The following is a 26,534-nucleotide window of genomic DNA, read 5'->3' as shown; positions in this document are numbered from 1 at the left end:
CAGGGGCTGGATGGAGGTGGTTGCGGGCCGGGGGGGAGGGCACCCCCAGGACAGCCACTGACAGCTCAGGGAGACTCAGGGTTGCTCCTCAGAGCCCCTGTGCCACTTCTTTCCTGGAGGTTTTGGGGCTGGCTGTCCCCTCTGGGCACAAGAGCCACCATCTGCTTGGCCCAGACAGCTCACCTGGGCCTGCACATGCCCAGGAAACCCACTCCAGGCACCAGACCCCTATCAGTGGGGGGACCATGGCCATACAGGGTCTGCCTAGGGGTCAGGAGAGTGACAGACACAAGGGTGGGGGGCTGCTGCCCACATACTTTATTAAGATGCACCTGGAGCCTGCTCTGGCCCCAAGGGGAATGTGGATGACGGGACTGTGGCCCCATCTTGAGCACCAGGACCAGTGGTCAGCCCCTCACCCCCCACCCCAACCCGTGTGTGGCCCCAACCCCCTGCCCCGGACAGGGGCGCAGGGGAAAAACACTGCTCTGGAGAATCCATGGATGTAAAAAGCGCCAGAAGCCCCTCCTGCCCCCAGCCCCAGGCATGTGGCCAGTACTAGGCTCCCGCCTCCAGCACGGTGCTCACAGGCCTGGCCAGGGGTCCTGGGGGCTCCAGCCACCTGCTCCTTCCCTCCCCCACACCCAGACTGGCGCAGAGTTCTGCAGCAGGAGAGACAGGTGGGGACGTGGTCGTCTCCCTGGTGGGCGACATCTTTTGGCAGCGAAGCGGGGGTGGCGGACGGCGAGCAGCCTACGCACAGTAGGTGTCAGCCTTCACCACCTGGCAGTACATGGTCATAGCGAAGGTGAGGCCCAAGATCTGTGGACACATGAGGGGACTGGGCGAGGCCTCTCCAGGGAACTGTGAGCCTAGAAGGGGTCCTGCCCATGGCAGGTGCCCTGACTCGGACAAGCCTGGGCCCTCGGATCCCACCCCACAGTTTCCCGGATGGCCTGGTACCCCACTTCTCTGGGGATGCCTCCCCTACAATCAGCAATTTGGGTCCATCACAGCCACACCCTCTCTGAGCCTCTGGACAAGGCCTGCCTACCATAGGCATAGGGGCACCCCGAGGGTTCTTAGGGCTCAGCCCCCAGACCCACTTTTCCCTTGGGGTCTGGCCACCCTGGGCTCTGCTGGCGGCTCTTGAGGCCTGTTTCAGGGCCCATCAGTTCCAGCCTGGGCCTTGGGCCACATGCCCCCTCCCCATTTGCCCGGAGGCCCCCAGCGGCCTGCTCCTGTCTGTCCATCCAGACCACCTCTAAGAGTGTCTGCCTGAACTGCCTGTGACCCGTTGTCTGTGCACCCCAGAATGGGGGCTGCTCTGATGCTCGAGTTTGCTGCCACTGATCGGCCTTGAGAGCCCCCACCCCACCCCAGAGTGCTGATGCTCAAGACTTCCGCGGGGGCCAGGGGCGGGGGATTAGGGGCTGGCTGGCTGGACCCAGGCACCAAGGCCTGGGCAACCCACCCTTCATCTGCACTGGGCAGCCCTGTGACCACCACCCACCATGGCTACCAGGCCTGGGGCTGTAGGAACAGGGCTGGCCCTGTGTACATGGGCCCTCAGCACACAGGCATCCAGTCTGGGGTTCTGTCCACTAGGAGAGAGCAGGGCTCTCTGCTCAGTAGCCAGGGGTGGCTGTCTGTCCCTGAGATGTCAAAGGTCATCTCCACTGGAGGTCATCCCTGACCATCCCCTATGAGCGCCACCTCTGCCTGGGGATGTGGGGTGGGGGGCTGGGTGGGTCCAGGAGGCTCCTGGGGTGACGCTGCCCGTGTTACCTGCACCAGTGCCGTGCACAGCCCGAACACGCCCACAGCCAGCAGGTTCTCCTGGAGCCAGATCTTCACCGTCTCGTAACACGGCTGGAGGAAGAGTAGGCGTCACCAGGGCCGAGAGGCTGGCCCTCCACCCCCAGGTCCCGGGGCCAGGACTGGTGGGTGGGGAGGGCACAGGCTCACCGCCTTCCACCAGGTGCCGGGTGCATGCAGCCCGCAGCTCTCGCTGAACTCCAGGCAGCAGGAATCGGGCACGCGCGTGGCGTTGTAGACTTCAAACCAGTCCGTGTAGTTGGAGACCCCGCAGCAGCGGAACTGCGGGAGAGGGCAGGGGGGCTGGGACGGTGGGGGCAGGCCCCTCGCCCCGGCCACGCCACGCCTCCACCCGGCCACGCCCCAGCCACGCCATGCCTCTGCCCTCCCCCGCCCCTCCGCTCACGTCGGTCTGGATGATGCTCCAGGCGTTGGTGAGGCCCACGTTGCCCGGGGTGTCGTACAGGTGCAGGCCCTTCTTCAGGTCTTGCTGGGCGTACCTGTCGATCTGCAAGTGCAGCGGGGTCAGCAGGGCCACCCTCGCACCAGGCTCCACTTCCCTCATGCAAGTTCTACACCAGCTCCAGGCTCCTGCACCCGTTGTCCCTTCCCTGGAGTCACCTCCCAGAAGCCCCCCAGCGCCCAGGACTTTGCCCCCATCGTCTCCCTGGGCCTCCTGTGGCACTGAGCACAAGGGTGTAGATTAGAGTCAGACACACCGGCACAAACTCACATTAGCTTCATGCACAGGTACAGAGGCCAGGGACAGAAATACTGAGGCCATGTCTGTACACACACGTCTCTGTGCCATCAGCTGAGGGCCTAGAAGCAAGGAGCACACCTGTGCCCAGATCTTGGTTCCTCAGACCGTCCTCCAGTGAAGGAACCAGGGCCCCTTGGAGGAACGGCCGGTTCAGGGCCCGGGCAGGAGATGCCCAAGGCGGGCCTGGAGCATCTTCCAGAGCCAGAGGGAAGCGCTCCCCAAAAAGTGCATTGAGGGGGGGCGTGCCAAAGGGAGAGGGGGCCAACCGGAAGAGCTCCCTGTGGCAAAAAATAACATACTCTTGGATTATAACCCAAAGAATAAAATACATGCAAATGAGCCCTGATATAAACAAAGGATTTAATAAATAAATGGGGGAGGGGAGATGGTTCTCATCCCTACTACGCAGCCCAGGACTGGCCCAGCCCCAGGGAAGCTCACCTCAGCAGAGCACACAGCTCCGCTCAACAGCCCTCCCTTCTGGCACCGAGACTGCTCTGCCCCGCAAGGGCCAGAGACCTCCCGGAGCCTCCAGGGCCCCGGCGTCGCCCTCCATGCCTGGCCTCCAGTGGCTGTGGTTAAGACCAAACCCGTGGCCCCGGGACCCCAGTTGGTTAGATGCAGGGGCCACTGTCCATCCACATGGAGCACGGGGTCCCTCCACCCCTCGTCACCCACAGCACCATGGCTCCTCGCTGAAGGTGAGGATGGAGCCCCACACCCAGAGCCAGCTGGGTGGAGATGGCTGTACCTTGTCCGTGTAGGCGAAGAAGAGGATGGCAATGGTGGCCTCCAGCAGGAACACCAGCAGCAGCATCACAAAGAACTGGGGGGGGACACATGCCTCAGCAACCCCAACTTGACCCCTGGAGCCTCCCAAGGGCGGGGCCCCAAACCTCAGACAGACACCCAGTGCTGCCCAGGACCCCCAGCCAGGTCCCCACACCTGGAAACCATCATGCTCCCCTGATGCTGCCCACCTCCCTCAGAACCTTCCAGTCTCTGTCCCAGGGGCCGTCCTGTCACGCTGAAGCTTGAGCACAAGCCTCACGTCTGTGAGCACACGTGTGTGCTCCGTGCCTGTGTCCCTGTGGTGGGCAGGCAGGTAGAACGATGCCCAAGGGGACCTGGCAGGGGGTGGGTCGGGCTACAGTGACCCTGGCCCTCAGGGCAGCCAAGGGTGGCCCAAGCCCATTCAGGCAAGACCAAGATGGGGGGACGCCACCTTGAGCCGGAGAAGCCCCCACCTCTGACCACACAAACCTTGCCCACCAGGCGGCAGCCCCCACTCAAACGCCCCAAGAGGCACAGCCCCGACCTCGGCCCTGGACCAGGGCCATGCTGAGCAGTGGAGGCAGCCTGTGCCAGCCCTGCCTTTCCCACCTCATTACTCTTCCAGAAAGGAGGGGATGGGGATAGGAGCCAGGACAAGTGGGGGGCACAGCTCTCTTTGAAGCCCCAGCCCTGCCCCATATGGCCCTTGGATGAGGCCAGGAGAGCAGCTTGTCCTCTCCTGCGGTCCCTGACCTGGTCTCCTTTCAATCTGGGCTCAGGACTCAGGGCCCACACTGCTATCAGGAGGCACCAAGCTGTGAACTCCGGGTCACCCCATGGGAAAGGCCAGGGTCGGGCTCCATATGTACTACAGCCTCCTTCTCTGTCCAAGGGGTCTGAGCCCCCCAGCAGGGCAGCTGGGGACCCAGCTGCTGCTCTGAGGAATCCGAGCCCTGAGCCCTGATGGGCACATCTGGAATATGCTGGACACTTGGGGAAACTGTGCAGATGGGGGACATGCCCTCCAAGACCTGGGAGGCCCCACCCCGGGCAAGGGCTCTCAGACAAAGAACACGCTGGAAGCAGGTGGTTTAGGACCAGAGCAAGCCTGCCGCCCAGGCTTCTGCTGGGCATGCTCATAGGTAAGGAGCCAGGAGCCTCCTCCTTTGTAACGATCTGTGATTCACCTTCCCGAGAACGGGAAACACATCCTGCCTGTAAGTCTGTCTCCGAGGCTGAGGCAGGGGCTCTAGGTCTCTCAACAGGGGGTCCTGGGTAGCTGAGAGGCCTGGGACGGGAGCTGCAGAGGGGATCGTGGGAGGAGTCGTCTTAGACGAAACAGGCCCACTACAGGCTGGAGGGGCCCTGCCTGGCACACTGCGCAACGTGTATGGGGTGGGCATGTGTGCGCACACGTGTTTGTGTCCTATCAAGGGAGGCCTTCACGAAGCTCTGGCACCACCTCTGAGAGCCCCCCACACCTGACTCCCACAGCCTCAGCCTGGCCTGGAAGACCCCAACCAAGGCCCCCAGCCACCCAGAGGGCTGCCAAGGCCATCACAGTGACCCGGCCCCAACACTGTCCCCATCCCCACGGAGAGTCTGCACATGTGGGGAGCCATGTATCAGGGGGCCCCGGCACCCCACTCGCCGTGCCCCCACCCCCTGTACTCACGGTGAGCAGGAGGCACTTGTTCTCTTTGATGGCCCCAATGCAACCCATGAAGCCAATGGCCATGACGAAGGTGCCGGTGACGATGAGCAGGTTGGCGGCCGACAAGGACGGGAAGGAGGCAGACAGGGTGGCAAAGTTCCCCTGCGTGGCAGCCAGCCAGATGCCAACGCCCAGGATGCCGCAGCCTCCCAGCTGGGACCACAAGGCGGGAGAGAGAGAGGGGCAGTGAGGCCGCTGTCTGCACACCCTGGGCCCCAGGGACACAGCAGGCAGGAGTCCCACCAAGTCCCCATGGGAGCCCAGGATGGCATCCAAGTTGGGTGCACCCTCGCCCACCCCACTGACCTCCGGGGGTCAGGTGCCCATCCCAGTCCTGTCCTGACACACACCCCTGATCCATGGCCACAGTGACGGGACACCAGGGCTTGGTCACACTGTGGTTGACGAGGAGGGGGTGGTCTGAGGACACTCTTCCACCTGGGTCATGACGAGGGTGCCTGTCCCTGCCTCAATGACCCTGTTGAGGCAGCCCTGCCAGGGGCCCAGGGCTCCCCACTGAACGCCACCGGCTCCAGGAAGCATCCCCTTCTGCCCCAGAGCCCGGCCTGCGCCCTGTCTCCCATGCAGCCCTTGGGCTGTAGCCAGCCCTACAGCCCCTTGGAACCTGAGCAGTCCAGGGAGAGCCCACCTTAGAGGCCTCTGCAGGACCAGACACATTCGCTCTTCCTAAAACCTGGCTTCCCGGTGGTGGCCTGAGGACTCCCAACACCAGACCCCATGCGGCCACTATCCCTGTGGGCCCCTCTGGGCATCCCCAGCTGTCACCTACTAAGCATAAGCCCCAAAGCACCTCCGGGCCCCGACCTGGGCGCCAGCACAGGAGTGAAGAGAAGCTGCCCCCCGGCCCTCACGGCCTCCCCACCTCCACCACTGGGGCTTTCACTGAATTTCATAATTGCCCATTATTACAAAAGTCAATTAAAATAACAGGAAGAAGAGGGAGAAGGCGATGATGAATCCAGAGACGGCTCTCGGCCTTGCATGGTGACAGGGCTGCCCGGCCTGGGGAGCAAGGGTGGGCCAGGACTGGCCGAGGGGGCTGAGGCTCCGGCCCACAGTCCTCAAGACTGAGGCCTTGGGCTCTGGGTCACCTCAGGATGAAATGGGGGAATGTGTTTTGGGGCACGGACTGGTGGTGGGCAGCCCCCACAAATGCTGACCTGGGCATCAGGAGACCACCTGGGGACTGCTGGCTGATGGACTCTGGGGCAGGCCGGGCAGCCCTGGGGGCCCCCGCCCCACTCCAGGATTGGAGAAGACATGGGACCTGGCACCCCCACCCCACCAGGAGCCTCCCCACCGTCTGGCCCAGGACCCACAGGCTCGGCCCCCAGGGCATCTGCAGAGTTCTCACCCTGCACACCACAGGACAGGCTGGGCCACGAGACCCCAGGGGACACAGTGTCAACCCAGGGCCACCAGAAGCCCCATATCACCCCCAAAAGCCTCCCGGGCCTCGATGGCCAGATGCACACCCCCCCAGACTAGTACACAGAGGCTAGGAGATGAGCCACCCACCCATAAGTGAGAGGAAGAGCTGAAGGGAGTCAGGGCCAGCCACACACCCCCCCCAACTGGCCCAACTCCCAGGCCTGGGGCCCCGACCCTGGCAGGGACCCCACGACTCAGCCAGGCCCGATGGGGCCCTGAGACCTCCATCCGAGAAGGGCTTCCCCCTCCCTATGTGCACTCGCTCGCCCTCCCCCACAGCACAGCAGCCCTGGCCGCAGGGGTGGAGGTGGGGTGGGTGATGGCAGCTGCCCTCCATTCTTGCTGGCTCGCCAGGGAGCATGCACATCATGCATTAAGCCAGGCTAGCAGGAGGCTGCAATTACAGGGGGATGCAACTCCCAGCCCAAGATCAGGAGCAGCCAAGAGCTCCTGGGGGGCTGGGCTCTGGCCCAGGCCTCCTACCAGCGTCTGGGGTCCCTCTGGGCCTTGCCTCGGAGAAGAGCCCTCCAGCTAGAATACTCACTACCGCCCAATGCGGGGGATCCAGTTGGCCCAGGGCACTCACAGGGTCCTGTCCGCCCCACCCCCCCGGCCCCTCTTTGCTCCTTCCACAAAAAATAAGAGCTTCTGTTTAAAACTTATAAACAGGGGCTGGCCCAGTGGCCAAGTGGTTAAATTCACCTGCTCCCTTGCAGGCAGCAGGCAGCAGGCAGCGTCCCACATGCCACAACTAGAAAGACCCACAACTGAGAATATACAACTACGTACCGGGGGGCTTTGGCGAAAAAAATGGAAAAAAATAAAAAATCTAAATAAATAAATAAATAAATAAAACTTATAAACACTTCTGGATGCTGCTGGCTCAGGGCAGGGCCTGGGGAAGCTTTGCTGGGCTGCCACCTGCCCCAAGAGGAGGCTCCTCTGGTGGGAGGGTCATCATGCCTGTTTGAGTCTCTCCAGGGCAGAGTGGGGGATGTGGCTCCAGGCGGGATTCGGGAAGGGGGCAGGGGGAACTGATGGGCCAGGCACAGGAAGGGCCCGGCCCATGCTTCTGGGCACCAGGATGGGGCAGACCCTGGTGCAGGGGCTGACGTGCCCCTGGCAATGGCTGCACAGCCATGGCAATTCCCACAGGGGCCCACACAGACGGTGACAAGAACCTCTGCCTGCTGCCAGGATTCGCACCCCTGAGGCCTGTGCACAGCGCCCAGCTCGGGTCAGGCTCCTGATCAAACTCGGTGCCGTAACCAGACTCCAGAGGCCAGGCGGCCAGAGGCGGCTGCCCAGACAGCAGGTCCAGGAGACTCAGACAAGGCTCGGAGGTGGGAGTGGGCCAGGGGACCCGCCCAGGGGAGTGGTGCACACGCCTCCTGGGGCGCATGTGCCTCGGTGTGTGCCCAGAGCCTGAGGAACCAGGGGCCAAGTTGGGGACACAGACACTAGGTGATGCACCTAATTAGAGGGTACGTCCTCACTGCAGAGCTGGCTTAGTCACAGCCCAGAGCGGAGTGGGATCTGCTGGCTGTAAGGAGATGTGTGTGCCCCCACCTGTGGGAGGGCTACAACCTTGCACGGGATGGAGGCTTGGCCCCTAGCAGGGGAGCAGGGTGGTGCTGTCCGCGGTGCTGACCCCAGGCGAGGCTATGCGGAGGGAGCAAGAGTGGGCCACCAGCACCCCTGGGTGTCTCCGCCGGCCTTCGGGAGGCACCACTGTGATATCATGATGCAGAGAGGAGGCAGTGACAGGCACTGGCTCATTTAATCCCATCGGGACACCCAACACCGGTTCCCCATGGCCTCAGGGTCTCTTAGGATCTCCAAGGACCATGGCGGGGTTGCGGGGGGGGAAGGCTGGAGCTGGGGCCACCCAGGGGACGACTGCATACAGAAATAACACTGTGCAGACTTGCACCAGGGCCCCTGACCAGCAATGGGGCAGGGGAGGAACCGGGGTCAGGGAGGGCAGGGAGAGCGGGCCACCTCCCTGTGGAGGAAACTAGAAGTCAGGCCCTCTGGGGACACAGTGACTGGCTGGGCCAGCCAACCCCAGGCCCCACGCCCGGCTCACAGCACCCCACCCAACCTCCCCACCTCTGCTGAACCAAGCAGCCCCCACTCTGGGAGGGTCACAGCTCGGGGCTGAGCAGCCTGGGCCACCGTGGGTGGGCCTGCCTCTGGCAGCAGGTCCCTGAGTAGAGGGGAGGGCCTGGTGCAAAGGGGAGAATTGTTACTTAAAACCTGAACAGCCTCTGGCTGGCTCTGCCTTCAAGGACTGCGGCGGGTGGCTCCCGTCAGCAGGAAAATGAGCCGATCTGAGCGATTTGAGCTCCCTCGCCCCGTGGGGAGGCGCACAGGGCGCCAGGAGGGCGCCAGGCAGAGCGAGTGTGGGGAGTAGGGGGGTCAGTCCAGATCCTGGGGGACCTGGGAGGGATGGGCCCCCGCCCCTAGCCCTGACAGAAACATATTTCCTTAATTAACACTCCACAAAATGCTCTCACCTCCACCCGACGCGGCAGGAGACACACAGCTGGCTGTCACCCAGACACACGCCAAGACACACACCAACAGACACACAGCCCACGCTGTCACACGGTGTCACCCAAACAACACACACACGCTGTCACACGCAGGCAAACGTCACAGACATGCTGCCCTCCGACCCATTGCCCCCACAAGCCCCGAAGCCCCTCCATGCTCAAGCACGTTCGCACAGACCAGACACACACACTGACCAAGTGCACTCACGTGGTTAATAAAATTACCTGTAATTTTGAAAATGTTTCTGCGTACGCAGCTTTTCAAACACTTTGGCAGGAAAATTACAGCCTCCAAGCACAGGAGGAAACATTAGACTCAGACACGGGATTCCAAACGCAGGGCAAGCGGGGCGAGTCCAGCAGGGCCAGGAGCTCCAGGTCCCTCCTGGGCCAGATTGGCTGGGGCAGCAATAGCTGGGGGGCCATGACCCCACCCCAACCCTGACTTCCCCCCACACCTCCCTAAGCCCCACTCGCTCACTGCCTGGGCCCCCCTCCCCGGCCAGACAGAAACCCAGGTGGAGTCCAGGAGCAGACCTCACCCCACGACAGCCTGGGAGAGGAGCCCAGCCCACCGTCGGGGTCCCCCATGGCAGCCCTACTGTCAGCTGTGGTCTCCTTGTCTCCCACCCACACACCATGAGCATGCACCCGGCCACTGACCTTGCCCAGCCCAGCCCCAGCCCAGTGCCTGCCTCATGCCCCACCTTCCTGCCATCTCTTCTCTTGTCTGTGTATTTTTCAGTATGGACCAGAGCTGGGCGGGTGGGGACCATGTGGTTGGTGATGCCATCCCCCTCCAGGCCCTCTGCTGCTGCCCCTCCGGCCACACGGCTCAGCGAGCGTGGCAGATGGCCGGGCAGCTGGCCACGTCCTTGGAACAGGGTGGAGGCAGGGGCCAAGCCTTCGTCCAGAACCCCTCGCCCGGCAGCAGGCACAGCCTTGAGGTGGGGGCTGGGCATTGTGGGGTGACACGCTCCTCCCAGCCAAGAACAGCCACGGGGGGACCCCATCTATAAAGCTCAAGAATGGCAAAATTCGTCCACCGTGCTGGAAATCAGGTCTGCAGCTGCTCCAGGCAGGAGTTGGGGGAGCTGAGTGAAGGGGCTCGGGGTACCCTCTGGGTTGAGGAAATATTCCCAGCCTCAGCCTGATGTTGCTACCTGGGTGACAACTCACAGTGCTGTCCACTTAAAATCTATGTAATTGACTGGAACTAATTTTCTTAAACACCAGCAAGCCCCCACAATGCCCCCACATCATCAGAGGTCCTGTTCACTCACCCACCACCCCAGGAGCCCCCCAGGTGCTCCCAAACTCGGAGGTGAGGAGACCTGGCCCCAGCCCATTGGGAGATGGCCCCACTGACCAAGGAGCCCCTGAGGCCGGTGTCCAAGAAGGAGGGATGGGGGAGGGGGAGCAGAGTAGGCCTGGCCCGGGGCTCCGAGAAGCTACAAGTCCACTCTCCAGGGCAGGAGAAGCTTGCTGGAGGGCACAGGGGCATCAAAGAGAGACAAGGTCCAGGCAGGGCCACTGGGGAGTGGAGAGGGAGGGGCCTCCGCCAGGCCAGGCCCCAAAGGGCAGCTCCTCACTGCCATGATCCCTGGGGCAGCCAAGGAGGACACGCCATGCCCAGTGCTCCCCAGCAGCCCATGAGACTGGGGCCAGGGCCACAGGTGGGCAGGTGCAGCTGGGACCCAGGCCCCCTCCCACCACATGATCTTCTGCCCTTTGAGGCCTGGTGCAGCCCTTAGCAGCCAAGGCCACAACTCTCTACCCCAGAGAGAGCCCCAAGCCCACCTGCAGCCCACTCCACCTCTGCTTTATGTCTAGGAGCTTGTATCCACACAGAGGCCTGGCTGGCCTTCCTCTCTCCCCACGCCCTCCCTCCCAGCAGGCTGGACTCTGGGGACCTGCACAGAGGCCCCCTGGAGCCCGCCTGGGTCACTGGGCAGACAGGCCTGGGAAGGCCACCCAGGACAACGCCAGAGCTACATGGAGCCCACAGCTGGGCAGGCAGGGGCCCCTGACCAGCCGCTGCCACCCCCAACCCAACAGGGGAGCCACCAACTTCCTGACAGGCACATGCAACCAGGTTCTAGAGTCAGGGCCTTTATTCAGAAACGAATTGTTGCTGTTTATGGCACAGCTGCCTGCCATCCCCACCACAGGGGGAGGGCTCTGCCTGGGGAGCTGGGTGCAGTGGGCAGGGTCCCAGGTGGGGACTAGGGCCCAGAGACCTGGCGCTGCCACCACAGAGCAGATCAGCATCCTCAGGCCCCAGAGTCTCCATCTGTCCAGTCAGCCAGCCACTGGCCAAAGGACGAGAACTCGTGCAGGACAGCCTCCTGTGGCATCCTGACCCCTGACTTGACCAGGACTGCCAAGCAACCCCCTCAGCCCGTGTGGACACCAGCACCTGCTCCCAGGCACCCTCTAGGCCCGGTCCCACCACATAACCTGCCCACCCTCCCTCTGCCCATCTCGAGTCTGCTCATGCCCACTGCCCACCCACCCTGGATCGTGGCAGGAAGCAGGACCGCCCCTGTGCCTCACCCCGTCACAGGAAGAAACTGGAGCCAGGACACAGGAACACCTCCAGCATCGCCAGGAGAACCCGTGAGGTCTGAGGTCTGACAGGCTCGCTGGCCCTACCCTTGTGACCTCGGGCAGGGCATCCATGGCGTGCCTCAGTTTCCCCAACTGCAGGGAGGACCAGGGAGAGGTGGAAGCCCACAGCTCTGCAGAGCCCTTTGCTAACCATGGGTCCCTCCTCCACCAGTCTCAGGGTGCCTTGCCCAGAGGCCAGCAACAGCAGGCAGGGCCAGCTGGGTATCGTCAGCTGCTCATCAAAGGGGAAAACCCGGGGCCCCCATGTGTTGGAAACTGAGGGCCCGAGGAGGGCAGGACCTGGGTCCCACGGTGGCCTGGGCAGCAGGAAGTGGGCTGGCAGGCAGCGCTCAACACCCCCCTCCCCAGCCCTGAGCACACGTGCAGGAGGAGGCAGAGCGGGGAGCAGCCCGGAGGTGGAAGGGGGTGTGGGGAGGGATGCCTCCAGGGAGTAGTGGGATGAGGGGCGCTTGGCTCGGCTGATCCAAATCTGGGAGGAGCTGGGCCCGCAAAGCTGAGGCCCAGGCGTGGCACCTGGCCACGGGGGAGCCACAGAAGCACCCTCACCTTGCTCCCTCAGCCCTGCATCCACCCAGGCCCACTTCCAGGACCACCGGGGACCACCTGCCCTGAGCACCCTGACCCAGAGCAGGGGAGGGGCAGGGAGAGCACCTCCTTCCTCTCTGCCACCCCGAGGGCTCCCACCCCCTCACCCCAGGCCAGCATCTCACGTGGCACACCCCACCCACTCCTGGGCCCAGCACACAGCCCTCTCCACCAGACACCTTGGGCCCTGTCTCAGGGACCCTGGCCCTAAGCTGTCCCCAACCTGTGCATGCCTCAGAGGAGGGTGACTGTGTCCCTAACACAGCTGGCCCTGCCCAGTGAGGTCCCCGTATGCTGTGGAAGGGCAGGTGTGGGTCTGGGGGCAGGTCAGCTCTGAACTCTGAGGGGCCCTCCCCTCGTCCTGCCTGCACCAGCACCTGCACCCCAGGCTCCCTCGTCCTGCCCTCTCCCAAGGCTCCCAGCACCCACCCGCTCTGGGAGCCACCCCAGGACAGGCACGGCTGCCCTGCAAGACACAACTCCCCTCACCTCCACCCCGGCTTTGGCCAACGACCTCCACACTGGCCAGGTCGCTCCGTGGTGGCCAAGCCTGGCCCTGTAGGGTAGGGTCAGGACCGACACAGGCAAAGGTCTTGAGGTCCAGCCTTCAGGGACACCCCTCCCACCACCTCAGCCCCGACCCCTATAGTTAGCTCCAGTGGGGTGACTGAGGCACGACACTCCAGAGGGCTTCTGTCCTCTGGTCTCTCAATCAGAGGAAATGAAGTGGGAGGGAAAAACACTCCTGGAGGGGCCAGCACCCTAGACAGCAAGAAGCCGGAGTCCCAGGAAAGGGTGCTAACCCCCCCACCCCCACTCTGTCACCAGCAGGAAGGGCTTAACTGACATCTGCACAGGGACAAGGCAGGGCGGATGTCACGCCTGGGCTCCTGGCCATTCACACCACCCCTCACCTCTGCCTGCTTCCCGTGAGCAGGCCCGGGACCCCTCTCAGACCCCCCAGTCTCAGACCCCCCCTGGGCACCAGGCTGGGGTGGGGAGGGGCCAAGGCCAGCAGAAGGGGCCCAGTTTGCTTGGCTGGGAGATGTAATTGGATAATAAAGGGGAATTGGATTTTCCAGCCCAGGAGAGGGTCCCAAGGGGTTTCTGCTTTGTTCTTTTCCGGGTTGAGGACATCATCCACCAGGGATCAGCGGAGCGTGTCTGCCTGCAGCTGGCAGGGAGGCTCCTGGGGGTTCAGAGGGCAGACAGCTCCACCCGCAGACCCATTAGGGTGGGCTGCTCTCAGAGCACAGCCCCACCGGAGGCCCCCTCCTCTTCCCTGCAGGAAGGCGGCTAGGTCAGAGAGGAGGGCGGATGAGGGGAGAAGCAGGTCCTGTGCGCCTCCTGGGACCTGACCACTCCCATTCATCCCCCCAGTCAATCCACCACCTACACTGCCCACCACCGTCAAGGCGACACCTACAGCTGCCCGCTCTGGTCACACTGTCACCTGCAGCCATCTCCTATCATACTTCCTAGGACATGCTGATTCTGCCAGCCACTCAGTGCTAACCATACTGGTGCCCACTGCACCTGGTCAACATCCCCTTCACATGCCAGAGCAGAGCTCCGGCCGCCCCTCCTCTGCTATCGGCTCCCAGCCTCCGCTCTGGGCCAGAGCCTCACCCCTCCATTGCAGAGAACACTCAGGGTCAACCCTTCTGGAACTGAACATCTGGAGCAGGAGTCCCCTGGGGTCACACCCCACAGGCAGCTCAGGCTGGCCACCCCTCCCAGTGACCCTGACTCTCCCCACCAAGCTAGGGAGAAAAAAGCCAGGGACCAGGATGGAAGGGATGTGTAGAAAGCAGACCCAGGTTTCTAGGCATGTGGCCTCAACTGGACCACATGCAAATAAACATGGAAATGAGATGCAAATGAAGCCTCCTTCCAGTCTAGAACCCTGGGGAGCTAAAGCCACGCCTCCTCACTCCCAGTTGTGGAGGGCCAGTTTGCCCAGGAATTAACATGGAGCAGGAAGTGACCTTGGCATCATCTCTCCAGCAAGCCTCCTGCAGCCCGGCCAGTGGAGCCCCAGGCCTGATCAGGCTTGCTCCAACCTGGTCAGGTGTGACACCTCCCACAGCCCCAGCCCACCAGCCACCCTGCAGTTACCGGGCCGGGGGCAACTCTGTCCCTGATATTGGGGGAAGGGGCCACCCTGTAGCACCAACACCTCTGACCCTGGGCGTGGGTGCGTCCTGTCTGAGCAAACCCAGTCCACCTCAGCAAAAGTTAGGGAAGCCCCTCCACTCGTACGGGAGGCAGGGAAGCCGGACACCTCCCCGGCACTCACGACGGCCCACGGTCCTGCTCAGTGTGCGGCCCAGCCAAAGTGCTCTCTGGTGCACACACCCTCCTCTCCTTTCCCCCAGCACCTCGGAGACTGGGGACCAGCTCACCCCTGCATCCCCTCGGGAAGTGAGGTCCCTAGAGCCTGTGGGTCAGTCTGATGGCAGGGGAGAGAAAGGACGCAGACTGCACGGAGGGAGAGGAAGGAACAGAAGGGAGGCACCTGTGTCCCAGCGCACTGCTGGCCACGACCAGGACCGGAACCGCGGCACAAGCAGGGGCAGTGCCCCACCGTCGTGTCGGGCGCGCAGGTGCAGGACACGTCCGGTTTCGGGAAGAGACGGGAGAGGACGCGGGACAGCGCCCAGAGTGCAGAGGCCCGGCTGCACCTCGCAGTAGCGGAAATCCTCCCCATGGCCGGCCCAGCCCTGGTCCCCAGCAGGAGCAGTAGCCTCCGGCACACACACCACTCCCATGTACCTCCCAGGTGTCCCGCGCCCCATCCCAGCCAGCGCAGCGACTCTAGGTCCTTCCTCGCCCCCCCCCCCCACCCCAGCCCGGAGCAGCCACCCGGGGTCCCCACCGCCACTCACCCAGAAGAGCAGGTTGAAGGCAAACATGAGATACTTGACGCCCTGCAGGCAGCCGCGCGCCATGCTGCAGCGCTTCAGCTCTAGGAGGAAGATGAAGGAGAGGTCCAGGTAGAAGACCACGTACTTGTTGCCCTTGGGAGACGTGTAGCGCGCCTGGGCCGCCTTGGGGCCGGGGTTGGAGTGCAGGCCGAAGAAGGGGCCGCCGCCCCCGCTGTCCGCACCCCCGTACAGGCTGCTGTAGCGCCGGAACGGGCCGCCGCGCGCGAAGCCCGGCTCCTTGCCCTCCGGCGACGGGCTGCGCCGGTACGTGGACTCGTCCGTGCTCGAGCGGCGCATCGCGCCGGGGCCGCCACCGGGCTCAGCGCCCCGCGCCCGCCGCCCCGGCACGCCGCATCCCGCCGGCCGGGCCCGCTCGGCCCCGCGCCCGCTCCGCTCGGACCCCGCGCGGGCCCCGGACACCTGCCCGCCCGCCGCAGCCCCGCGCCCCCGCCCCGCGCCCGCCCACCCACCAATCCGCGCCCGCCCCGCCCCCGCGGACCCCTCCCTCCCCGCCGCGCCGCCCGCACCGGCCAATCGCAGCCCCGGCCCCGCGCCCCCGGCCCGCGCCCGCCCCTCCGCCCGCGCCGGCGCCCCTGGCTCTCCCGGTCCCCGCCCCGCCGGGGAGGAAGATGCTCACGAAGGACAGGGGGAGCGTTGTCGGGGGCCGGGGGTCGGGGGCTGCAGCCCAGGCAGCTCTCAGCCCCAGGGACGAGGCCCCCGGCCTCCCCGCGCGGCCGCACTGCGCCCGGCCCCCGCTGCCGGGCCGGGCTTGGAGACCTCTGACCGCACAGATCTGCAAAGCACTATGCAAATAGAGGGTGACCCAGTTGCTCTCTGGTGGCAACTTGAGGTGGCTCCGGCTTTGGTCCCCGACCGAGGCCTCCGACTCCAGAGCGAGGTAGAACTGGGGAGAATGTAGACCCGGAACACAGCTGGGGTGCACACTCTCTAAGTAGCCTCCCCCCACCTCCACCCTGAGCTAAGCGAAGGCTGCGCTGGGACCCCAAAGGTCCCGCAGCTCACCTCTTGGATGGGGAGAGGTGCTGAGGAGTACTCAGCCTTGGGGGGCGAGTAGTGGCAGGGAGGAGGCAGAGCTGCGGTTTAAGGAGCAAGACCCTGAGAGGGGCCAGGGATGGGGCTCAGGGGAGCCCTGGGCACCAGGGAGGTGGGTCACTGTGCAAGGCATGTCCCGTCCCAGAGGTTTTCAGACTTAAAGGGAGGGGCAGGAACACCCAGGAGTGCAGGAGTGATCTGTAGGGACCTGAAGACAGGCCCCATGGAATGCTGGCCCAGAGCTCCTGCCCAGAGCTCCACTCCTGGCAACACCCCGCTCCTCCACCCAGCCAGGGTGGGCTGTTCACCTCGCCCCCTCCCAGCCCCCTCCCCTGCTCTTGTCTGGCTGGGCAGGGAACAGCACTGGCTTTAGGGGCATGTGACATGTGCCGTCACATGGGACCCCTTGCTGATTTGATGCTGCACTGCCAGTCTTGAAATGCTTGATAATTTTTGACCAAGGGGCCCCAAATTTCATTTTGCACAGCTTAGGCTGGAAGTCGGACCCTGCGCCCTCCCAGACACATCCACACACACATACAGGCTGACGTGGACCCAAGCCAGGCTCGCAGACTCCCACGGTGATTGGCGCACACCCCGGAATGTGCCCCAGTGCCCCTTGCTCTGGTGCTGTGCACATTTGCTGATGTGCAGACACACGCACAAGGAACAGCCTAGGCATACTCACACATGCCCACAATCGCAGATGGGGACAGCTGTGCCCCCATAACCCACCCCATTGGTGGGGGCAGCACAGTCTCTGGGGCCCTGGTGTGAGGGGAAGACATCAGCAAGTGGCCTCCATGCCTCCTCCCTGAGCTCAGGCCTGCTGCCCAGATGCCCAGGAGGGCCTGAGACCCCTCCTCTCTGGGTTCAGGCAGGGGAGCCCGGGCCTCCGGGAGAGAGGCCACTGCAGGCATGGTTGTGCCCTTGCACCCTGGGCTAGTGGCTGTGGCCATGGCCTACCCGCCCATCATGGCAGTCTACTGGCAGTGTCCACGCCATGGGACGGTCGCAGGAACTGAAGTCCAAAGAGGGAAGGACTCACTGAAGGCCCCTGAGAGTCAGGCAGCAGAGCTCAGAGGGGAGAATAGTGAGAGGAATGAGGAAGAGGGTGGCGGAAGGGAGGGGGGTGGGAGGGGAGCAGGGAGGAGAGGGGACAAGAGAAAAGGAGGAGGGCTCAGTGAGGGAGAAGGAGGGGCCCCACTGGCGATGCTGACAAAGTGACAAATTGAGAGATTGCCTGGTGCTGGAGGGTTAGCAGCAAGTCTGGGGGACGTGTGGACTGCTGGGGGTCCAGTGAGGTCTGGCAGCCCTGAGGGGCCCTGAGGGCCACTAGCACCGGCCCTCTGCTGCCCCCGGAGGACTCTGCAGGGAACTGCAGCTCAAGCCCCAGTGAGTCCTCTCTGAGCAGAGTTGGCGCTGGTGGGGAGGTGGGACAGAACAGCCCCAGAGTCCCTGCCTGGCCCACACTGCTGGCCTGGGGCTTCCTGTGGCCCTTCTACCCTGTGCTCCCCCGAGGGCTCTTTGGTGAACCGGGGCCACAAGAAAGGGACACACTTGTGACCATGCACCAGAGGCTGAGTGGAGAAGCAGGAAGTGGAGGGACCCCATCCAGGCCCCTGCAGAGACCATCATCTGCAGTTCTGTCACACGGAGCAAGTGGCAGTTGGTGACCCCTCGAGATCTTGGTGACTCCCAGCAGCCTCTGGCCATCTTCCCAGTGGCCCAACTCAGCCAGGCCCCAGCGCCCACACCGAGGCTGGACACTTAGGACCATGGGGGTCCCTGCACGTGTCAGTGTGAGAGGGCGTGTGCCTGGAATGCACTCTCAGGCACAAGAGGCTGAGGGAGGACCCAGGGCTGAGCAGGAGACACCCCCCTTCAGAGAAACCAAACCCCACCACACACACCCTGCACAGACACCAACCCCCATGATGGGGTCACAGCCAGCCACCCCCCACGCAGCACCCCTGCAGCCCAGGGTCAGACAACCCTGGGAGGGACAGCTAGGCCTCCGCCAGCATAAACAAACCTGCAGCCAGCTTGTCAGCTCTATCTTCTTGGAAGTCACTGGGGCCGGGGGTGGGTGGGGACAGGGCAGGAGCAGCCTGACTCCCAAGGCAAGGCGTCCAAGGACAAAGATGAGCTGAGCTGGGAGGGGAGCCCTGACAGGCAGGGCTCCCCAGGGGGGCCATGGGCTCAGCCCTTACCCCTTCATCACACCGGGGTGCGGGGCGAGGACTGGGGCAGACAAGGGTGTTGCCTGGGTTCCCACACTGGGCCCAGCAACCAGGATGCCCTCAGCTCCATCTTGCTCAGCCAATGCCGTTCCAGCGCACCCCCATACTCCTGCCACCCCCTCTCCCATCTACAAAACCCTGCATGCATCACCCTAGGTGAGCAGGTGAGTCTGATCTGGGATGAATCAGGAAGACCCACCCAAGGACACGAGGGTCAATCAGAGAAAGGACATGGGTGCACCAGGGCTGCAGCCCAGGGACCCTGTCCCCAAAGCCCAGCCCCTCTCCCGCAGGAGTCCCTTTCCTCTAGCAGGTGGGGCCCCAATGAGACACACTCAGGAGGCGACATCTGGCTGGCTCGGTCTGTCCCAGGACCAGGGGTACGTCCAGTGGGCCAGGCCCCTGGGCCAGGCATCGGGGAGACCAGGAGGCAGCCCAGTGCTGCCCTGGCCAGGCCGTGACATACCTGGGCTTGCCACAGGTGAGAAGCCAGGCGGTGCTCAGCGCCTCTGAAGGTGGGCCAGCGGGTGGGTGAGCGGTCAGCACAGCCAAGGCAGGCTGGAGCTCTGCAGAGGAAACACGGGCAGGCTGCAGGCCACGCCACACCTCCTTCCACCTCCATGGGAGCTCCCAGACACAGGGCAGGCCCAAGGGGAGGAACAGCCCTCCACTCAGGACCAGGTCCCTACAGGGACAGAGGGGTGGCCGGCGGGCGGATGGGGTACACCAGCAGACGTAGGGGACCAGACCACCCACCAGGGCCCAGGCCAGGGAGGCTGCATCCCCAGCCTCCGGCCACTCAGCTTTCTGAGATGTGCAGGCAGGAAGGCAGGCTTGCACACGCAGACACAGAGAGGGGACGTGCACGCAGAGAACACGCATGTTCGGAGCTATGGACTTACACACAGATTCAGGGCATGCAGTGGTGTGCCACCCCCCAGAGGTCCCAGACCCCTGGGACCAGCCTGTGTTGTCGACTTCCCCTGAGAGGCTCTCTACCCCACCCCTTCCTTGCTCGGAGCAGACAGATGCCCTAAGCCACCAGCCTAATGCTCTCCCCAGAGAGCCAGCAGCGATATCTCACGAGGCCTATTCATCTGCCACTGGCACTCACAGGGGGATGCTGCCCTGCCCGGCCAGCCAGGGAGGGGAGGGGGCAACAAGCTCACATGGGGGGCCTGATGGCATCCCAGCCATGCCCTCCCACCTTGCCCTTTAGACCAGGGACTCCTTGCAGCCTGGAGGATGGGGCAGGTGGTCTTGCCAGCAGCCCAAAGACAGGAGGGGGCTGCACAGGCTCAAAACACCAGTGTGGCAGGTGCCCACCCCCTCATGGGCAGCCCACTGCCCACTGGTCCACTCCAACCCGTGCCTGGGGCGGACAGGACGCCACTGAGTGGGTGGAGTCCCACCTCCTCCCTGCAGATGAACTGAGACCGGTCCCCGTGAACCTCAGTTAGGGGGTAACAGCACCCATCACAGCAGAGAGAAGATGCACCTGGTCTGGTACCCTGGGACCGCACCCCCACCCTCAACAAGTGCTGTGCCCAGGGATGAAGCGTCCCGGGAGGGGTTTTGGGCCCAGTGAAACCTCAAGGGCGATGTGGTAAGGACACGCCCCTCCTACCTTCTTCCATGAAGCCCTTCCCCAGGAGCTAAGGGACCCAAAGCCCACAGCAACATTCCAGAAGCCAAAAACCACGCATCACACCCTACCACTCGCACAGGCCTGAGGCTGATCTGCAGGCGCCGACACCCCCAGACCCGGGCATCAGTGGCTGGGCCTCCTGGGCAGGTCCTAAAGGGCAGACCACCAGCATCTCTCATGGCCCCCATCCCTCCTGGGCCCTCACATGTGAGGAAGACCCAAGCCAACACCAAGCTGAGCCTGGACCAGACCACTGCCTGGCCATACTCCCAACTCCCAGCCCCAAGGCAGCCCCTGGACCCTCTGTGAATGACCTGCAGCCCTTCTAGCCCCTACAACGCCCCTTCACGAGTCCAGGGCCCCCCACCTCCATCCTGCATAGCCTAGATACAACCCTGCAGTTGGGGCATGGGTGCAGGGGCCAGAGAGGCCCAGGGCTGGCTCCCTGACTCACCCAGGCCCAGCCTCCTCCTCCAGGAAGCCTCCCTACCCCATCTCGGCCCTGGGCTTCCTTTGAGTACAGAGCCCGGCATGTCTGTGTGCCCCAGAATGGCACACGTAGCAGGCAACAGGGACGGGACTGAGTGAGAACCCCAAGACGAACACCCCCACAGCCTGCCCACCCTGGCCTGTGCCTCTGGACCCTCCAGGGCCCCGGGCTGGGGCCCCAGGGGACCATGAGCCACACCTACCTGGCCAGACCAAGACCCTGCTCAAAGAGAAACCTCCCCAAAAGCCGAAGAAGCGCTTGCCCATGCAGACTTGGAGGCCGGGAGCTGACGGGCGGTTGCCAGTGGCCTAGCCTACCCTGAGCCCCAGCAGCCAGCCAAGCAGCTGCAGGGGCCTGGCCTGGGAGCACACACCCCAGTGGGAGTAGCTCAGGGTAGAAAGCAGAGCGGAGCCCGCCCGCTCTGGGCCCCCAGGCCAAGCCAGCTCTGAGGCGGCTTTGAGGAGCTGGGAGGGCCCCGCCAACACAAACAGGCCTGTGGTGTCCGCCTTCCTGCTGCCAGGCCCCAGCACCCACCCAGGCCCCCACCCCGGGGGAGCGGCAGGCTGGCACCCCCCACACCCAGAGCCTGCTCAGGGTCCTATCCCCCCACCCAAACGGGAGCCTCCGGGGCTGGGGGACACCTACTCCAGGGGATGGGTCCCAGGGGGAAGAGGCCACCAAGGGGCCCCCGGTCTTTCCTCCTGGGCCCACTGAGGCCAACCCCAAGCTCAAAGCCTTCCCCAGAACTCCCTCTTCTCCTGCCACCCTCAGGTATTTCTCTGCCTGGCCATGTGGAGGTTGGGGTGGAGGGGACACAATTAGGACCCTGGGGTGCACCTCCCACCCACTGCAGGTTCCAGGAGCACCCTACCTCAGGTACCCAGTGTGTGCCCACCCACCTTGCACAGACACACACTCCCCCGCCCCCCAGACCCCAACAGAGGCGTACCCTCAGGGAGCCTCACACGGGGCCCGGGCAGCCAGGCTGACAGATGGTGACGTTCCCAAATGCCATCGGCCCAGACGTGTCCAAACAGTCTGTAGGTTAAGGCCAGTTTGGCCTCAAGCATACCTACAAATACCACCACTTACGACTCCCCAGCCCCCAGAGCCGAGAGGGTCAGTGTGGGCACAGCAGGGGGGTAACCCCACCTGACCCCAGGGAGGCATTCAAACATGTATGTTCATGGACCCCACTCGACCGTGCATATCCCCTGTGTGAGCCCACATCTACCCAAAGCAAGCAGGGCTAGGGGCCAAGCCTGGCACCCCACGCCTGAACAGCCAGGATTGGGACCCTCCCACTGGGCAGCTTCTGGTTCCACCCACACTTTACAGATTGGGAAACTGAGGCTGGGATCCAGGACCAGGGGGCAGGTTCAGCCCACTCCCAGGCCAGGGTACCCCTGTAGCCAGCCTGTTTCCAGGGCAACGCTCAGCCAGAGGGTCTCAGCAGCTCAAACTTCAATTGCTGATTTCCCCTTGTCCCGTCTGCATCTGCCCTGAAGTGACCCTCCAGCAGGAAGCGTGGCTCACGGGTTCCAAACCACATGTGAGCTCCGCCCTCCCTCCTCATGCCCCCACCACCAGGGGCAGGACACTCCATGCTCAGAAACCTAGCCTCACTCTCCCGTCCCCTTCTCCACCCCTCCCCAGAGGCCTGGGTTCCACACGCACCCAGGGGAGAAGCAAGGACCCCCCACCTATGCTTCCAGGCAGGCATAGCCCCACCCCCAACCACCAGGGCCCTAGGCACCCATGGCTCCCTCCTGCCCCTGCCCACTCTGAGGAGAGCCTTGCCCACACCCCAGCCTGCTCCTCCCTAACATACACACACACACACACACACACACACACACATGCACACAGAGGGACACGGCCACCCAGGGTCCAGGCCGCAGGGCAGGGCTGACCTCTGAGGCTCCCCCAGGTTCCTCTGGTCCAGCCTGGTCAGGCCTGAGCCACGGCAGAGTCGAGACAGGAGGATCGAGGGCCCCAAGGAGCCTTCGTGCACGTGTGTTGGGAGTATGCACACGGGCTGGGACGGGGGCAGCCGCACTGCTCCCCATGGCCTCTCCTGGGAAATCAGGGAGCTGGAGGGAGGAGCTCAGGAAGCGGAGGCCAGCCACCGCCCCCAAATCCACACACAGCGCTCAGAATTCCAGGAATGTCAACTTGGCTCTGGCCAGGATCGGGGCGGGAGGCTGGCTCCCCTCACTCTCTTGGAGTAAACAACTGCTCAGGCTCTGGGCAGGAGCAAGGGTGGGGCAGGCCCTGGGCCCCTCCTCCAGGAAGCCCTCCACCCCCACTAGCTCCTGAAGGTCCACCCAGCTGACATCCCGGATCCCCCTCCTGTCTCCCTCACCTCCACAGCCACCAGCCGCTGCCAGCCTCTGCAGCTGAGCCCGAGTCTGACCCCAGGCCACTGTGACTCAAGGCCCCCTATCCCGCTCCTCTGGCGGGGACAGGATGTGCGTCCAGTCAGCCTGGGGGAGGGAAGGGAAGGGAAGTGGCCTCGGCTCGTGGCTCTGCACGTGGCAGGGTGGGGGATGGCAAACGCCACGGGGGAGGCTGTCCAGGACCCAGGCGAAGGTGGCGGCATAAACTCCAGGCAGGCAGCACCTCTGGCCAGCCCCAGGTAGAACCCAGAGGACCCTCCATCTCCCTGCCCCCCAACTGAGGCCAGAGTCCATCATCCACCTGAGAGGGGTGGTAGCTGATGCCTGGGACGCAACACTGGACTGATCCTGATCAGAGATCCAGACGCCCCAGGCCAGTGAAGTTGCCTAGAGTCTGCACACGCACCCAAGTCACAGGTGCCACTTTGCCACACATCCACCCACCACTGCCCAAAGCTCACCTCCTCCAGGGAGCCTTCCCCGCCTCTCACAGCACACTGCCTGTCCCCTAGCCCCCAGCCCAGGGTCACCGGGCTCACTCCACCCCATTTTCAGAGACACAGCCTTCCATCCCTTCAAATCCTCCGTGGCTCCTGCCCCGTGACCTCCAGCTCTTCCACCTATTCTGAAGCTAGTGCAAAGCTGTTTCCTTGGACAGCTCTGCAGGTGCGGCCTCCAGGCCTCTGCCCAAAGGCTCCCTTTGCCAGGATCTGTCTCGCCCCTCACACACACTCAGGCTCGCCCCTGGTGAAATCCTGTGTTCTTCAAGGTTCAGCTCACGAGCACCTCTTCCACGACACCCTCTGTGACCACCCTCCCCAGCCGCCGCTCCCCTATGGGTCCTCAGAAGTCCGACGCCCCCAGCACGCGGGCGACCCAGCACGGCCTAGCCTGCTGCGGGTGCAGACCCATCCCGCACCCCCTCCCTGTTCCTTCCCCGACAAGAAGGGAGGAGGGACGCGGGCCGAAGCGGAGTGAGGCGGTGCTGCGGGGGAGGAGCTGCCGGCCAAGCGAGCGTGCCACAGGCCGGATCGCTCCCAGCGCGCCCTCAGCCGTCGGGGCTGCAGGTAACTAACTACCCGGCCAGGACCGATACTGCGCAGGCCAGCCGGCCGGGCAGTGCCCGGAGGGGCCGGGCCGCGGCTGGGAATGGGACCCCCAAACTCAGCAGCAGAGGCCCCCGGGCAGCCACAGGCAGGGGCTGCAGGCAGGGAGACCCCCGTCCGGGCAGGGCGGGAGGGGCAGCGGGAAGACCCGCCGTGGCCGCCCGCCCAGGCTGGCCCCGCTAGCCGGTCAGCCCCTCTCCGCCCTGCCGCGAGTCTCCGCGCCCCCGGCCCCGGCTCCGCCACTTGTTGCTGCGGCTCGGCTCAGGGCTCCGCGCTGAGGCACGAACTCCCCGCCGGCTCGGCTCTGGGCCCGCTCCCGGTCCTGGTTCCGGCCCCGGTCCCGCTGGGGCGCCGCGGGCGGCGGGACCCCGGCCGCATCCCCAAGACAGGCGCGGTACCTGCGCGCGCCTTCTGCCCGCCGCGCAGCTGTCAGTCATGCGGCCACGAGAAACGCGAACTGCCGCCGCCGAGCCCTTAAGTCCCCGCGCGGCCGCCGTAGGCCGGAACGTACCAAAGCAGCAGCTGGGGGGCGCCGCTTGTTCCCGCCGCGGCCGCGCGGGGCCCGGGACCTCTGACCCGCGCGGAGGCAGTTCGTTGCGGCGGGCAGCGGACGCCGGCGGTGCCGGAGCAGGCGGGGCGGGCTGGCGGCGGCCGGGGGCGGGGTCTGCCACCCACCCCCCCCGCTCTATGGGCGCGCCCGGGGCGGGGCCGGGGCCACAAGAGGAAGCGCCGCCGGGCCGAGGAGTGCGTCCAGTTCTGCCGCCGCCATGATCATTCCCGTGCGCTGCTTCACCTGCGGCAAGATCGTCGGCAACAAGTGGGAGGCCTACCTGGGGCTCCTGCAGGCCGAGTACACCGAAGGGTGAGGCGCGGGCCGGCGCGGGAGGGAAGGCTACCCGGGCGCCGGCCTGCGGGGCCGGACAGCGTAGGGGGCTCCCGGCCTGCGGGGCGGGGAGAGGGGTGGGGCAGTCCCGGCCTACGGGACGAGGTCGGGATCGGGGTCAGGGTCAGGGTCAGGGGTCCCGGCCTGCGGGGCGGGTCCTGGCCTGCGGGGTAGGAGCGGGGTCGGGGGCGTCCCAGCCTGCGGGGTGGGTGGGGACACTCATCAGATTTCAGGTGACCCTGCGGACCAGGGGTCCCTTCCAGCCCTGCTCTCTTGACCTGCCCTCAGGACAGCATTGCCAAACACACACCCTTCCCCAGCCTGGGGAGAGGAGAGATGTTGGGCATCAAGGCACTGGTGTCCTGGGGACTCCTAGGTATCCTTCTGGCGGGCCACAGCGCCTCTCCACCACAGTTCGGCTCTCAGCCTCCTCTTCCTATTCTTGCTTTCTAACATCATCTCTCTGTTGTTCCGCCCACCCCCATATCCTGCAAATCCACTTGCATTTTAGGACGTAGGACAAGCTTCCTGACCACATAGCCATTCTCGTCAGGCTGTGGTGGGGTTCTTTTTCTGTGCTTGCCCTTTAGCACTGCAGTTACCACTATGCCTGTCCTAGTCTCTCTTCCCCACTACAGGCTGACCCTTCACCCCTGTTTGGACGGTTCCATGTCCTGATCAAATTTGAACCCCTGGGGCGTGCCACCACACCACAGGCTCTCAGTGCAAGTGTATTGGATGAACGGGGAAGCCATGGGTGGGCTGCATGTTAGCGCCAGGCCCTCATGAGGCTGCCAGTGATCAGAGTGCCGGTGAATGGCTGGCAGCCCGCACAGGATCCCCTCCCTGGGATGCCTCAGGCAGGGACCTCCCAGCCTGGCCTCCCCTTCCCCAAGCTGCCATCTCTGCACACTGGAGGCAGTGATGTGGAAATTTTCAGGCCTTGAGAGTGACTGGGGCTAGGTCCCAGGGAAATTGGGAACTCTAATTGGCTCAGGAAATGAGAGAAGGTGCTCCCTGGAGAGGCGGCTCTCTCCCTGGTGTTGGGAGCAGAGCTGAGGAAAGATCCCACAGCAGCTGAGTGGGACTTGCTGTGGCCTGGGCACGGCCCTCCGTCTGCCAGGGTGAACTGACCACAGCCACTCTCCTTGCTGGCAGGGATGCCCTGGACGCGCTGGGTCTGAAGCGCTACTGCTGCCGCCGCATGCTGCTAGCCCACGTTGACCTGATCGAGAAGCTGCTCAATTATGCGCCCCTGGAGAAGTGACTGCACAGGAGCCTGCCCACCCGCCTGCCATGCTGACCACTTGCCCAGGGTCCATTCCACCAAGGTGTGGGTAGCTGGAAGCGATGCCTGCCCCGAGCTGTGTGGGTGTGCATCTCCCACTCTCAAAAGAACTCTCTAGTAAAGGTTTTGGCTGAGCCACAAGGAGGTCCTAACAGTTGGCCTGGCTTTGTGGGACTCCCTGCCACCTGCGTTTATGTCCTGC

General features: G+C 64.4%; 2 protein-coding genes across 8 annotated transcripts; one reads left to right on the top strand and one right to left on the bottom strand.

The window, feature by feature from the left end:
* Nucleotides 1-295: 295 nt before the first annotated feature.
* Nucleotides 296-24,843, bottom strand: TSPAN4 (tetraspanin 4). Of its 7 annotated transcripts, none has more exons than XM_023654795.2 (10): nt 23,786-24,004; nt 23,022-23,142; nt 18,985-19,084; nt 15,184-15,263; nt 5,031-5,222; nt 3,333-3,407; nt 2,225-2,326; nt 1,969-2,100; nt 1,789-1,872; nt 296-822 (listed from the first exon to the last, which is right to left on the bottom strand). In XM_023654795.2, the coding sequence occupies exons 4-10, from the start codon at nt 15,244-15,246 to the stop codon at nt 754-756; spliced, it is 717 nt and encodes a 238-aa protein (XP_023510563.1). In that variant the 5' UTR covers nt 15,247-15,263; nt 18,985-19,084; nt 23,022-23,142; nt 23,786-24,004; the 3' UTR covers nt 296-753. The 7 variants fall into 7 exon arrangements, with proteins under 7 accessions (XP_023510563.1, XP_070086432.1, XP_023510566.1 ...); XM_070230331.1 differs by lacking the exon at nt 23,786-24,004 and adding an exon at nt 23,517-23,777; XM_023654798.2 differs by lacking the exons at nt 23,022-23,142; nt 23,786-24,004 and adding an exon at nt 24,673-24,843.
* Nucleotides 24,682-26,476, top strand: POLR2L (RNA polymerase II, I and III subunit L). The gene is made up of 2 exons (XM_023654804.2): nt 24,682-25,023; nt 26,203-26,476. The coding sequence occupies exons 1-2, from the start codon at nt 24,929-24,931 to the stop codon at nt 26,309-26,311; spliced, it is 204 nt and encodes a 67-aa protein (XP_023510572.1). The 5' UTR covers nt 24,682-24,928; the 3' UTR covers nt 26,312-26,476.
* Nucleotides 26,477-26,534: the final 58 nt, after the last annotated feature.

The sequence above is a fragment of the Equus caballus genome, chromosome 12, assembly GCF_041296265.1.
Source record: "Equus caballus isolate H_3958 breed thoroughbred chromosome 12, TB-T2T, whole genome shotgun sequence".
NCBI lineage: Eukaryota > Metazoa > Chordata > Mammalia > Perissodactyla > Equidae > Equus > Equus caballus.
This window is presented reverse-complemented; position numbering and strand designations above follow the sequence as displayed.